Source organism: Pipistrellus hanaki (assembly GCF_964339955.1).
Source record: "Pipistrellus hanaki genome assembly, chromosome: 8".
Taxonomy (NCBI): domain Eukaryota; kingdom Metazoa; phylum Chordata; class Mammalia; order Chiroptera; family Vespertilionidae; genus Pipistrellus; species Pipistrellus hanaki.
Genome location: NC_140510.1, coordinates 82,313,269 through 82,325,997, shown reverse-complemented (window position 1 = coordinate 82,325,997; position 12,729 = coordinate 82,313,269). Strand labels below are relative to the sequence as shown.

The window sequence follows — 12,729 nt, the reverse complement described above, 5'->3', positions numbered from 1 at the left end:
CTGTCCCCTGCCAGGGCTGGAGGGTGTCCAGGGCGTGTTGGACATCCGCTCCCACTGCGCGGGGCAGCAGGCACCGCGGAGCCCAGGAGAAGAACCGGTGTGAGCTCCTCCCGGCGGTCCAGCTGCCGCCTGTCCAGCCGGATGGCATGGATGGCTCTGTGCCTGGGGAGTCCTTCACGTTTATTGTCTTCAATTTGATATTTCTCTCTGTCTCTCTCTCTCTCTCCCTTCCACTCTCTCTAAAAACCAAGTGTGCACACTAGACAGTACAGTTTAAGGCGCATTGATAAGACTGTCATTCCCATCCTATCTAATAAAAGAGTAATATGCAAATTGAGCATCACACCAAGACACAAAATGGCCGCCCCCATGTGGCCAAGGATGGCTGCCCCCATGTGGACACAAGATAGCCACCACAAGATGGCCTTCAGGGCAGGGCAGTTGTGGAAAGTAAGAGGTGACAAAACCAGCAGAGGAGGGCAGTTGGGGGAGACCAGGCCTGCAGGGGAGGGCAGTTGGGGGGAAACCAGGCCTGCAGGGGAGTGAAGTTGTGGGTGATCAGACAAACTGGAAGGGCAGTTAGGGGTGACCAGGCTGGCAGAGGAAGGCAGTTGGGGGAGACCAGGTCAGCAGGGAAGGGCAGTTGGAAGGGGGCCAAGCCTGCAGGGTAGGGTAGTTTTTTGGGGACCCAGGCCTGCAGTGGAGGGCAGTTGGGGGGGGGAGGGAGGACAGGCCTGCAGGGAAGATAGTTAGGGCAATCAGGCCAGCAGGGAGGGCAATTAGGAGTGACCGGGCTGGCAGAGGAGGGCATTGGAGGAGATCAGGCCAGCAAGGGAGGGCAGTTGTGGGTAATCAGGCCAGCAGGGAGCACAGTTAGGGCTAACTGGGCCAGCAGAGGAGGACAGTTTGGGGGGACTAGGCCTGCAGGAGAGGTCAGTTGAGGGAGGACCAGGCCAGAAGGAGAGGGCAGTTGTGGGTGACCAGGCCAGCAGAGGAGGGCTGTTGGGGGAGACCAGGCCAGCAAGAGAGGGCAGTTGGAGGGGTGGGGACCTGGACTGCATGGGAGGGCAGTGGTGGGGCAGGTCTGCAGGGGAGGGCAATTGTGGGGTTCCAGGCTTTCAGGGGAGGACACTTGGGGGGGGGGCAGGCCTGCAGGGAAGGGCAGTTAGGGGGGACCCAAGCGTACAGGGGAGGGCAATTGGGGCAGGACCAGGCCTGAAGAGGAGGGAAGTTGTGGGGGTCCAGGCCTGCAAGGGAGGGCAGTTGCGGGGGATCCAGCCTGCAGGCGATGGCAGTTGGGGGCGATCAGGCCAACAGGGAGGGCAGTTAGGGATGACTGGCCCAGCAAAGGATGGCAGTTGGGAGGACCAGAACTGCGGGGTAGGGCAGTTGGGGGGAGGGGGCAGGCCTGCAGTGGAGGGCAGTTTAGAGAGGACCAGGTTGCAGTGGAGGGCAGTTGGGGGGGACCAGGCCAGCTAGGGAGGGAAGTTATGGGTGATCAGGCCAGCAGGGAGGGCAATTAGGGGTGACTGGGCCAGCAGAGGAGGGCAGTTGAGGGTCACCAGGTCAGCAAAGGAGGACAGTCGGGGGTGGAACCAGGCTTGCAGTGGAGGGCAGTTGGGTGGTATCCACGCCTGCAGGGGAGGGTAGTTGTGGGCGATCAGGCCAGCAGGAGCATAGTTAAGACTAACTGAGTCTGCAGAGGAGGGCAGGTTGCAGTGGAAAGCAGTTAAGGGGGGACCAAGCCTTCTAGGGAGGGCAGTCATGGGTGACCGGACTGGCAGAGGAGGGCAGTTGGAAGAGACCAGGCCAGTAAGGGAGGGCAGTTGGGGGGGGGGGGTCCCAGGCATGCAGGGGAAGGCAGTCGTGGGTGACTGGCCAGCAGAGGAGGGCAGTTGGTGGAGACCAGGCCGGCAAGGGAGGGCAGTTGTGGGGAAAGGCCTGCAGGGGAGGGCAGTTTGGGGGGACCAGGCCTGCAGTGGAGGACAGTTAGGGGGGACCCAGGCCTGCAGGGGAGGGCATTTGCGGTGATGAGGCCAACAGGGGAGGGCAGTTGGGGGGAACCATGCCTGAAGTGAGGGCAGTTGGGAGCCAGCAGTCGTGAATTGTGAGAGGATGTCCGACTGCCGGTTTAGGCCCAATCCCTGTAAACTGGCAGTAGGACATCCTTTGAGGGGTCCTAGATTGGAGAGGGTGCAGGCCAAGCTGAAGAATACACCCCCCCCCCCCACCCCATGTACAAAATTCATGCACCGGGCCACTAGTCCTATATAATATGAGCTAATATGTAAATGGTTATCACACCCTCACACCATCACAGCCTCATGCCTTCATGCTATAAAGGCTCAGACACTCAACACTGGGGAGAGAGGAATGGGGACCAGCCAGGTGTGGCCAGGGAGAGGGACAAGCTGCCTGCCCCGCAGTTGCGGGCGCAAGTGGCTGGGGTTGGGGCCTGGGAGAGGAGCAAGCCACCTGGCCCACAGTCCTGGGAGCCAGAGGCAGGGCTGAGGCCCGGGAGAGGGACAAGCCACCCACCCCACGATCCTCATGGTCCTGAGCACCAGGGGCTGCACCTGTGGCCCAGGAGAGGGACAAGCCATCTGTCCACAGTCCCCTGCAGCTGCGGCCAGGTGAAGCCGGCCTGGGTCCTGGGTGCCTGCAACTGGCTAGAGGAGGGAATCCTGGGTCCTGGGTGCGGAGCAAGGAAGAGGTGATTAGAGGTGATCAGGCCTGTAGGGGAGCAGTTAGAGGAGATCAGGCAGGCAGAGTGGTTAGGGAATATCAGGCAGGCAGAGGTGGTAGGGGTGATCAGGTGGGCAGAGGTGGTTAGAGGTGGTTAGAGGCGATCAGGCCAGCAGGGGAATAGTTAGGGGAGATCAGGCAGGCAGAGGGGTTAGGGAATATCAGGCAGGCAGAGGTGGTAGAGGTGATCAGGGAGGCAGAGGTGGTTAGAGGTGGTTAGAGGCGATCAGGCCAGCAGGGGAATAGTTAGGGGAGATCAGGAAGGCAGAGGGGTTAGGGACAATCAGGCAGTCAGGCAGTCAGGCAAGTGGTGAGGATCCAGCAGTCCCTGATTGTGAGAGACAGTGGACATCCCCTGAAGGGTCCCGGATTGGAGAGGGTGCAGGCCGGGCTGGGGGAACTTCCCTGCCCCCTCATGAATTTGTGCACTGGTCCTCTAGTTTAAGGTATAAATTCCTCACACATGTAGAAAGTATAGGTAAGGTTGCTGGATCAGAGATATCAGTTGTCTTTCAAAATCTTGAAGGTTCCCTTGGGAAAAAAAAAAAAAAAAGGAAAAAAAAGAAAGAAAAGAAAACAGGAAAAAAAAAAAAGAGAGAGAGAAAAAAAAGAGATAAATTCTTAACATAAACCCTCAAGTAACCACCAACCCAGGACCATCACAGTTCATAGTTTTCTCTCCTATGCTCTGAAACTGGAATTAGGAATTAACTGAAAGCAACCTTTGCCAGAGACACAGGGAGCAGAGAGTTGGACACCTGGGAAATTGAAAAACAACCACGTGTAATCTTATTTTCAGAGAACGTAAGTGGAGTGGGGGTGTGGATGGTCATGTGTGAGCACTCCATGATGTTTCCTTAGTGGCTGCGTTTTTTTCTGTCTTCCTTTAACAGTGCAGAAGATGATGGCAATTTATAAACTACTAGAGGCCTGGCGCATGAATTCGTACCTGGGTGGTGGGGAGTCCCTCAGCCCAGTCTGCACTCTTTGCAATCCGGGACCTCTTGGGGGATGTCCAACTGCTGGTAGTCAGACATCCCTCTCGCAATCCAGGTCTGCTGGCTCTTAACCCCTCACCTGCCTGAATGCCTGAATACTCCTAACCACTCTGCATGCCTGCCTAATTGCCTGTAACTGCTTCTGCTAGCCTTCCTGATCACCACTAAGAACGTCTGCATGCTGGCCTGTTCACCCCTAACCACCCTCCCCTGCTGGCCTGATCACCCCTAACCACCCTCCCCTGCTCCTGATTGCCCCTAACAGACTCTGCTTCTGCCCCCACCACCATGTCCTTGTCTGGAAGGAGGACTGAATGACCGGAAGATGTCTAGTCGAGCTAATTAGCATATTACCCTTTTATTAATATAGATTAGCGTTGGGTATGGATATGGGTCAGGAAAATACTTTTCTGTCACTTACACTCTTGATGTTCATTTATTTGAGCTTCTTCTCCGACTCCCAAGTCTGCCTTGCCTCATATTATGAAAAATGAAAATGTACACAAGCAAATGCTAAAGCGAACACTTAATCTTAAAGGAATATAGCACTAATGGTATGTGTATTTTTGGATGATAGAAGTCACTGAGAATCGGTCATTAAATGAGGAGGGTAGGGAGAAGGAAGGCATTTAGGAAGGAAAATATACCACAGACAAGGCTTGCTGGTTAACACACTTTATATTTAACAAAATAATTTTTTTAATAATATATTCTTTACACATCAAATATTGTTGCTAGAATCCCCTTTTTTACAGTTTAGTGTTTAGGTTTTCTGTTTTTATTCTCACTAGTTTTCAGGCACACCATTTTTCAAAGATTTTAGAAACTGAATCTTTTTTTTTTTTTTTTTTTTTTTAAACAGGCATCAGCTGACAAACAGGCTGTTGTTGATCCCGTATTTAAGCAGAGCTGTAGTTAAAGCCGAGAACCAAAGGTGGGGCGGACAGGAGTGGAGGACAGAGGTGACAGTGTGTGGCGAACGAGCCTTCAAAGGAACAACAACAACAACATCAGGTGGGGCCATTACTCTGTCATTCAGAGTTTGGGAAGAGTTTCTCCATGAACTGGGTGGAAGGACTTTTGTCAGTTTTGACGGTTCATGAGAAGTTGTCACAGTATAGATTCCTCTCTCCCTAAAAGGGGGGGAAATCTCAGTGCTGCAAAGGAAACAGCTTAGAGTGAAACTTTGAGAGGAGAAAAACATCCAACAACAAAAAATAAAAAAAAAATCCCTTTCTGCCGAAACCAGTTTGGCTCAGTGGATGGAGCTTGGGCCTGCGGACTGATGGGTCCCAGGTTCGATTCAGGTCAAGAGCATGTACCTTAGTTGCGGGCACATCCCCAGTGGGGGGTGTGCAGGAGGCAGCTGATCGATGTTTCTCTCTCATCGATGTTTCTAGCTCTCTATCCCTCTCCCTTCCTCTCTGTGAAAAATCAATAAAATATAGATTTTTAAAATCCATTTCTCTGGCTGGTCACAGAGGCCATGGAGCAGCCTCCATAAAGAGAGTTTCTTGATGGACATTCTACTTCATTCTAGTTAATTCTAACTGCAACTATCATCGTGCCAAGATTTGGATGCAACATTCCAGTGCCCTGGCTTCCCAGTGGCACTCTCTTTCTGTTTTTTTTTTTTTTTTAAAGAACATAGTAACTCCTTAATAATACATAGGGCACTATGCTACATGGCTCCATTAATGATGTTTTCTGGGTTGCAAATCTTATTCCTGTCATTTATTATTTTTATTATTTCTTTCCAAGAGTGTGGATTTTTGAAGCTGGAAGCAGACAACCTCAGGGCAAAGAAAGCTCTATAATACATCTCTGTCTAGACATAAGCTGAAGTATGAGATGCCTTGACTTTGGAGTGCGGGAATAAATCATGCAGAGGCGCTCATGAATGATTCATGGCTGTCTGGGTGACGTAGCCACGGTGGCACTGAGAGGCACCGACCTTGCTGCAGGCGGGCGGGCGCTCTACGGGAAGGCGGCCCAGTGCTCCCCCTCGCATGGCGCCGCGGGGCTGTGTGTGTCCTAACACAAGCACAGTGTGCGTGAGCGGTGTCAGGCCCCACTCGTCACCACCTTGGCTTCGGAAACGACAACTCTTTCTTGATGACAGAAGGTGCTTCCAGGGAGGAGAGATGGACGATTTTAAACGAAAATCCAGTTGATGAGACTCAAGAAATACGTGTCCCGAGGGCGGACCCGTGGCATGGAAGCATGGCTCCCTTTGGGGGAGACCGACCCCGTCCCCAGGAGCTGCTGATTGTGCATGTCCCAAAGGGCTCCGAGGCTCCCCCGGACCACAGGCTCAGCCTGAGCTCGCCTGGCGTGTCCCCTGGCAGAAACCATTCTACACTGACCAGTCTAGACCACTGCTTCTCAACCAGCTGATGTTTCGCCCACTCCCCAACCTCTCGGAGACATGCTGTGGTTACCCCTGCGGTGATGCTGTTGGCATGTAGGGAATGAAGCTTAGGGATCCTGCTCAACATCCTAAAAAGGCGCACAGGATCGCCCCCCTCCCCCAACAATGAATTGTCTGGCCCCAAATGTCAACAGCACGAAGGCTGAGGAAACCTTGTTCTAGAATGTGCCACCCCACAGAAGGGAGGGCAAAGCCCGGGTGGGTGGGTGGGGGGACAGAGAGGCGAGAACAATGACAATAAAGACAGCCTTCCAGTTTCCTCAAGGACCCTTTGCCGGATCTGCACCAGGGTTTTCAAGACAAGAAAGTGAAACAAGCAACTAACTACGCCATGTGGTTTCAGAACTGCTCAATTTGCACTTGACTCGGAGGTGGCATCAGATACCCTGTGTGTTTTAATTTATTTATTTTTCCTGTTAACTCTACTCGCAGCATTACCAGGGCAGCCTTGAGACTCTTCACTTGAATTGTTCAGTATCTAATATATACATTTAAAAAAAAATGTTCAACTAATGGGATTGTATTGTGCAAGACTCACTCTACCCTAATCTTGAGTTTAAATCAGCACTTGAGGTGGAAAGAGTGTCCTGAATCTGTGTTTTTAGATAAGAGAGCTGAGTGGTCGTTTCTCTAACAGGGGCCGAACGCGGTCCCGAACCATTGAAAAACCGCCTGCCTGTATGACTGGCTGCCAGCCCAACCCGGTCTCCAAGGCCAGTCGTGCTCAGAAGGGTTCAGATTCACAGTGAGCGACTCACCCTGGTTCTGTGGTTAGAGTGCCAGCTGACGGCGGGGTGGAGTGTGTCTCCTTAGCAAAGCTGAACTCAAGGTCAGCATCATGGGACGGTTTGGGGAGGGGCGCTACAACTTGGGATACCTGTCTCCTTGGGGGTCTTTAGTCACATTCGAGGTGTACTTCAGCGTCAGTGTGTGATTTGGCAGTTTCAAGGTGTGGCAGGTGGAATGTGTGGCTTGTCAGAATGAAATGGGGAGCCCCCAGAGTAGGCACCGGGGGCCAGGTCCCTGCCTTGCCCAGCGGAGGGTCCTTCTGCATACCCCTTCTCTGTTCTCGGCTTACAGGGCACGAGGGACTGGTTGGATGCTTTTGGTTTTCCTGGTCGGGCAGGGTCCTTGCTCCTGACACTTCTTTACCAAGGCTTGACACAGCTGGGTGGTCAAATCTGGCCCCTTAGACTCTCAATGGGAAGAAGGAATGCCAGAAGAGAAAAAATGCCATGTAGGATGGACAGGGGCGTGAGCATGGATGAACTCGGCAGACCGTGTGCCCGCAGGCTAGAGGGGCCCCCGGAGAAGCAGCCTGTTTCTGTGAGGCTGTTTGTTTTTGTCCCAGAAATCCAGTGGTCAAGTCACCGTCCAGCGCGGGTGGTTACAAAAGCGGTTCGATAGCCGTGTCCTATGTATATCTTATAGAGCGAGAGAGACATGTCCTCTTAGGAAAACAGCCACTGCTGTCCGCCCCAGGAGGTTTGCTGGTGACCCTGTGGCAGCTGGCGGGAGTCCGTGTGTCCGGTTCGTTGTGTGGGAAACGTGTGCAGAGGGGAGGCCACCGCATCCGCCCCCCCCGCAGGTGGGCATCGCCGGGCATCGCCGGGCTCGGGCGCTACACGATCTGCTTGCCTTGGCACTCGCGTTTGGAGCACTGCGCCGGCTTCCACCAGTCCCCGTTGTGGCAGTGACAGATGTTACACTCGTCCACTTTCACTTCGATGCCAGCCGGGATGATGGTGGTTCCTGCAAAGCAGTTTGGACCTGGAACACACACACACATGGATTAGTTGATGGGATCTGAGAGGCACTCTCTCTTCCCTCCCTACCCCACCCCAGCTGGGAAGTCCAACCCTCTAAAGCAGGTCAGGCTATGCTTAACAGTCTCTCATTAAAGAATTTCCTAGCCACCTCCTTCCAATAAAAACTCTCCACCGCTACCATCGTTTGCACACAGCTAGCGTGCCCTGTGTACAGCATGCATTCCCGCGCAAGCTGGCTTGGCTCAGTGACTAGAGGGTCAGCTTCTGGACTGAAGGGCATATGCCCCGGTTGCAGGCTCCATCCCCAGGACGGGGCATACAGGAGGCAGCCAATCATCGTTGTTGTTTCTATCTCTCTCCCTCTCCCTTCCTCTCTGAAATCAATAAAAATATTAAAAAATAAAATGAAAGCCCTAACTGGTTTGGCTTTGTGGGTAGAACATTGGCCTGCGTAGAACGGGTACCAGGTTCGGTACCCGTCAAGAACATATACCTTGGTTGCGGGCACATCCCCAGTAGGGGGTATGCAGGAGGCAGCTAATCGATGTTTCTCTCTCATTCGATGTTTCTAACTATCTCTCTCCCTTCCTCTATATATATATATTAAAAAAAATCAACTATATATATATATATATATATATATATATATATATATACTATTTTTTTACATATATATATATATATATATGTAAAAAAATAGTGTCTGTTACTGAGAAGATGCAGTTTTCCAAACAAAGGTTCTATGAGTTAAACTCTATTTGCTTTATGCGTTGAGGTGCAAAGGCTGCTAACATGTTCTCAACTCAAGCGGGGGTCCAGTAAGGTCAGCATCAGAAGGTGGTACCCCAGGCATGCTCCCTGGCTTCCCCTGGTGGGTATGAATCAATGAACTCACTCCACCCCAGGGTCAGCACCTCCCCAAGCCCAGTTCCTGGAATCCCCAGCTTGTTTCTGGATAATAATGAATAATTCATGACCAGATGATTTATTCATGTCCCAAACAAGCTTTGTTAGAAGTTCATTTGATTTTTATAAATGGAGTTCCTTTAATCTGTCGGCTATCTTTTTTCAAATTTTTATTTAAAGAATGACCCAAATGGTTGGCTTTTGAAAGTCAACCAGAATTTTAGTTTACTTTTTCAGATCAGGACACTCTTCACTGAAAATGTCACCTGCTCATCATAGATGGATGTTTTTAAAATTCACCAATCTCAGGTTTTCACTTCTTGTCTCTTTCTCTTTCTGTCTTACCCTTTATTTGTTTTATTTCTTTTCCCCCCTCTAATCCTCGCAATGAACAAATGCCAGTGTTCAGTGTTGGTGATGTTATTTATCAGATTCAAATGTAATAAGAATTGCTTCCCAGGGTGCAGCGGATTCGAGTGGGGTGGTGCAAATTGCTGTTTCTTTGAAATAATTTGATCTAAGTCTCCAAAGTACATATTGGAATAAAGAAGGAGCCCAGAGTTGTGTCTACTAGTGATTTATTCGTCCAGAGTTCCTGGCCCCTTGCCATAACCACTACACAGTAGCCTGGCCACATACATTAATACCCGTGCCTACTCTCACTCTCTTACCACTTGATAAGCATTTATGAGACTCTATTTACTATCAAATAAATAAAACAGGGGTGACTTGTAGTTCACTTCATAACTAGGATCTTGCTTTTATAAAATCGGTAACTATTAATGTGCTATGGCTTTCATCACCCATTGTTTTAGAACTCTCAGACCTCAATTGTGCATGCACTGTGGTGGCACGTGTGACGCACGCCTTTCCTTTCCTCTGCGGGACAAACACGTCGGGCATGTGCCTGGACATGGAGAACTAGTAAAGGTAGGAGGGATCTACTAGGTCAAGGTTGATGATCACACAGCTGGTGAACTGTCTACTTTTACCTGGGAGGGCATTTCTTAAGCTCTTGGCCATCCTAAATGCTGGTTGTTTAACGATCACTATGCTAATGTTACAAGTCTTGGGATTAAACATTGCTTGATACAATCACCTATCTATGGGACTATGCCTCCCGGAGAAACTCCCACAAGAAGTCATGACGTGTTCTGTGACCAGAACTGAGGGAGTCTTCGGAGAACTTGGCAAGGAAGCATTTCCAGATGTCTCTGGTTCTCCTGTGGCTGTGTGGACAGACCCATCTCTGCCCGGCCAGTTCCAGCTTACAACTGGCAGGAGCAACAATAGCTTCTGTATACTTTTCACTTTTCCAGATAAAGAATGAAAAAAAAAAATTCTCAACAGTGGCTTCAAAGCAAAATAGCCCCATGAAATAAGCAGAATATTATTCAGTAAATGTTCTCCCAGCTTCTTGAGAGGATTTGGAAATTTGTCTAAAGAATCTTAGAATCTTAACTGTGTGTGAGTGTGTGAGTGTGTGAGTGTGTGTGTGTGTGTGTGTGTGTGTGTGTGTGTGTGTAGAGGAATGTTGCTATCTCACAGGGGTAGGTTCATCTCGATGGCACAATAAGAGAAAAAGGCAGGTGGGACTCTCCATAAAAAGAGATCTCTGACTAGTCATCATGCATGTGTTGAGTTATTTTACTAGGGTTCTGGTTTTTGTATCTTCCTCTTTCTGCCTATATTGGTGTCATGCTATGATTAGTAGGTATTCTATCAGCCTTGATATATCATTTCTGGAATTATTTAGAATTTGCTGCAATCTCAGCCCAGGAAATATTAATCTATATTGATTGACAGAATGCAAAGAAATATTTCTTGCACTTTGCTAGGACTGACCAGTCAAAGGCATGGCTGTGAATAACATGGAGACTTCTCTGTGGTCTACTTGGTGATCAGACGTATTTCACAGAACCAAAAAATCCCGTTTGATATCATTAGTGATTTTATTAGCAGCCTTCTGAAAATTTCAGGTGTAACTAAAGCAAAGCTGGAGTTTGCTGTAATTTAGATAATTGTCAAACAGAATAGTTGGCACAATTTAGAAATGGTTTTGGTCTGTCCTTCTTAATAGTAGTGACAATAAATGTTAATTTTCCTTGAGCATTTGAATGTTCTACATGAGCTCCTTACATAGGAAATCTATCCTTCTGTCTATTCTTTTCCTTTTATTTGGGAGCTGATTCCTTCTGTCTTGGTTTATGTGAAAGAAGAGATGCTTAGAAGAGTGAACTCAATAAGAAAGCAACGTATTTTAATGCAGAACGCTTGGAGAGACTCCAGAAGGGAGCAGTGAAAATGATTAAACTGAAGGCTGGCAAATAGGACCTCTGAGGAAAGGTTAAAGGGATTGGAATTATTTAATCTAGAAAGAGAAGACAGAGAAATAACTCAATAACTCGCAGCGAATGAAGGCATATTAGGTGACAAATGGTGGCCAACTGTTCTTTCTTCCTTCTGATGCTGAGCATATGAGGAAACAGAGACACATCGATTATCAGAGAATTGTAAACACACACAAATTGCTCAGAGAACTGAGAATTGAACATGGCAGTTGCCAACAGTGTGGGGAGATCTTGTCTCTTAGAGACCCCTACGAACATAGGACTTCTCATCTGCCAGGTAGGATTTAAATCATTAGCTCCTTGAAAATAGGAACTGAATATCTACCCTTTCTTATGGTCCAGGCCTAATATTATGTCCAGCAAATATTAAAAACTCAGTATATGTTTGTTTAACTGAATAACACATGATGAACAAACTAGCTCTACATTGGAAGCAAAATTATTTTCAGAACTTATGGATTAGGCTTTATACATGCACATACACATATACACATTATCTATCTATCTATCTATTTAGCTATCATCTATCTATTAATATAGGGTGTCCCAAAAATGTATATGCACTCTTTGAATAATTATAAAGGCAGTATTTATTAAACTACATTTCATTTTCAAAATTGAACCATCAGCTATTAAAGTGTATATACACTTTGGGGGATACCTTGTACACTGAGTGGCCAGATTATTATGATCTTTGAACACATAATAATAATAATCTGGCCACTCAGTGTATATCCTATATAATAAAAGGCTGATATGCAAATTGTCCCCTTGACCAGGAATTTGACCAGCAGGCAGGCCTGCCAAACATTCACGTTCCCTCCCACTGGCCAGGCTGGCTGGACCCCACCCATGCGCAAATTTATGCACTTGGCCTCTAATATCTACACTAATAAAAGAGAAATATGCAAATTAACAATACCTTCATGATGCCCATCAGCCAATCAGAAGTGTGTATGCAAATTAATCCATCAAATATGTGGGCTAATTTGCATATATAGGGTCTGAACAGCTAGGGGTGGGACGCTTGCATTCTTGCCATGGCAACAATTCAGGCATGCCGCACCATCCCAGCTGCTCTGGGCCTCTGGGCAGTGTGGGAAGGCAGAAAGGTGGCTCCAGCCAGAGCTAAGGCAGTGCTGGCAGCCAGGGGAAGGAAAGCCCATTCTTGCATAAATCTTTGTGCATCGGGCCTCTAATATTATATATATATATATATATATATATATATATACACACACACACACACACACACACACATATATACTGAGTGGCCAGATTATTATGGGTTCAGAGATCATAATAATCTGACCACTCAGTATATATCCGGCCTTGCCCTAGTAATATAGCTATAAAAATATTAATTAATTAATGGGAAGACAGAGCAATCATCACTTGAGCACTTCATGACAGGAGTTTGTCTTATTTAATCTTTCCAATAGACCATATAAGGTGTGCATTCTCATCCTCAGAACTCTGAGACTCTGAGATAGAAAATGACTTGTATGAAATCACGTACCTAGTAAGTG

General features: G+C 48.4%; 1 protein-coding gene across 1 annotated transcript in view; it reads right to left on the bottom strand.

The window, feature by feature from the left end:
• Positions 1-6,272: 6,272 nt before the first annotated feature.
• Positions 6,273-12,729, bottom strand: part of VWC2L (von Willebrand factor C domain containing 2 like) — a 142,166-nt gene continuing 135,709 nt past the window's right edge. Inside the window, exon 4 of the mRNA XM_084892643.1 lies at positions 6,273-7,944. Coding sequence (XP_084748769.1) covers positions 7,796-7,944 — 149 coding nt within the window. The 3' untranslated portion in view covers positions 6,273-7,795. The remainder of the gene's footprint in view (positions 7,945-12,729) is intronic.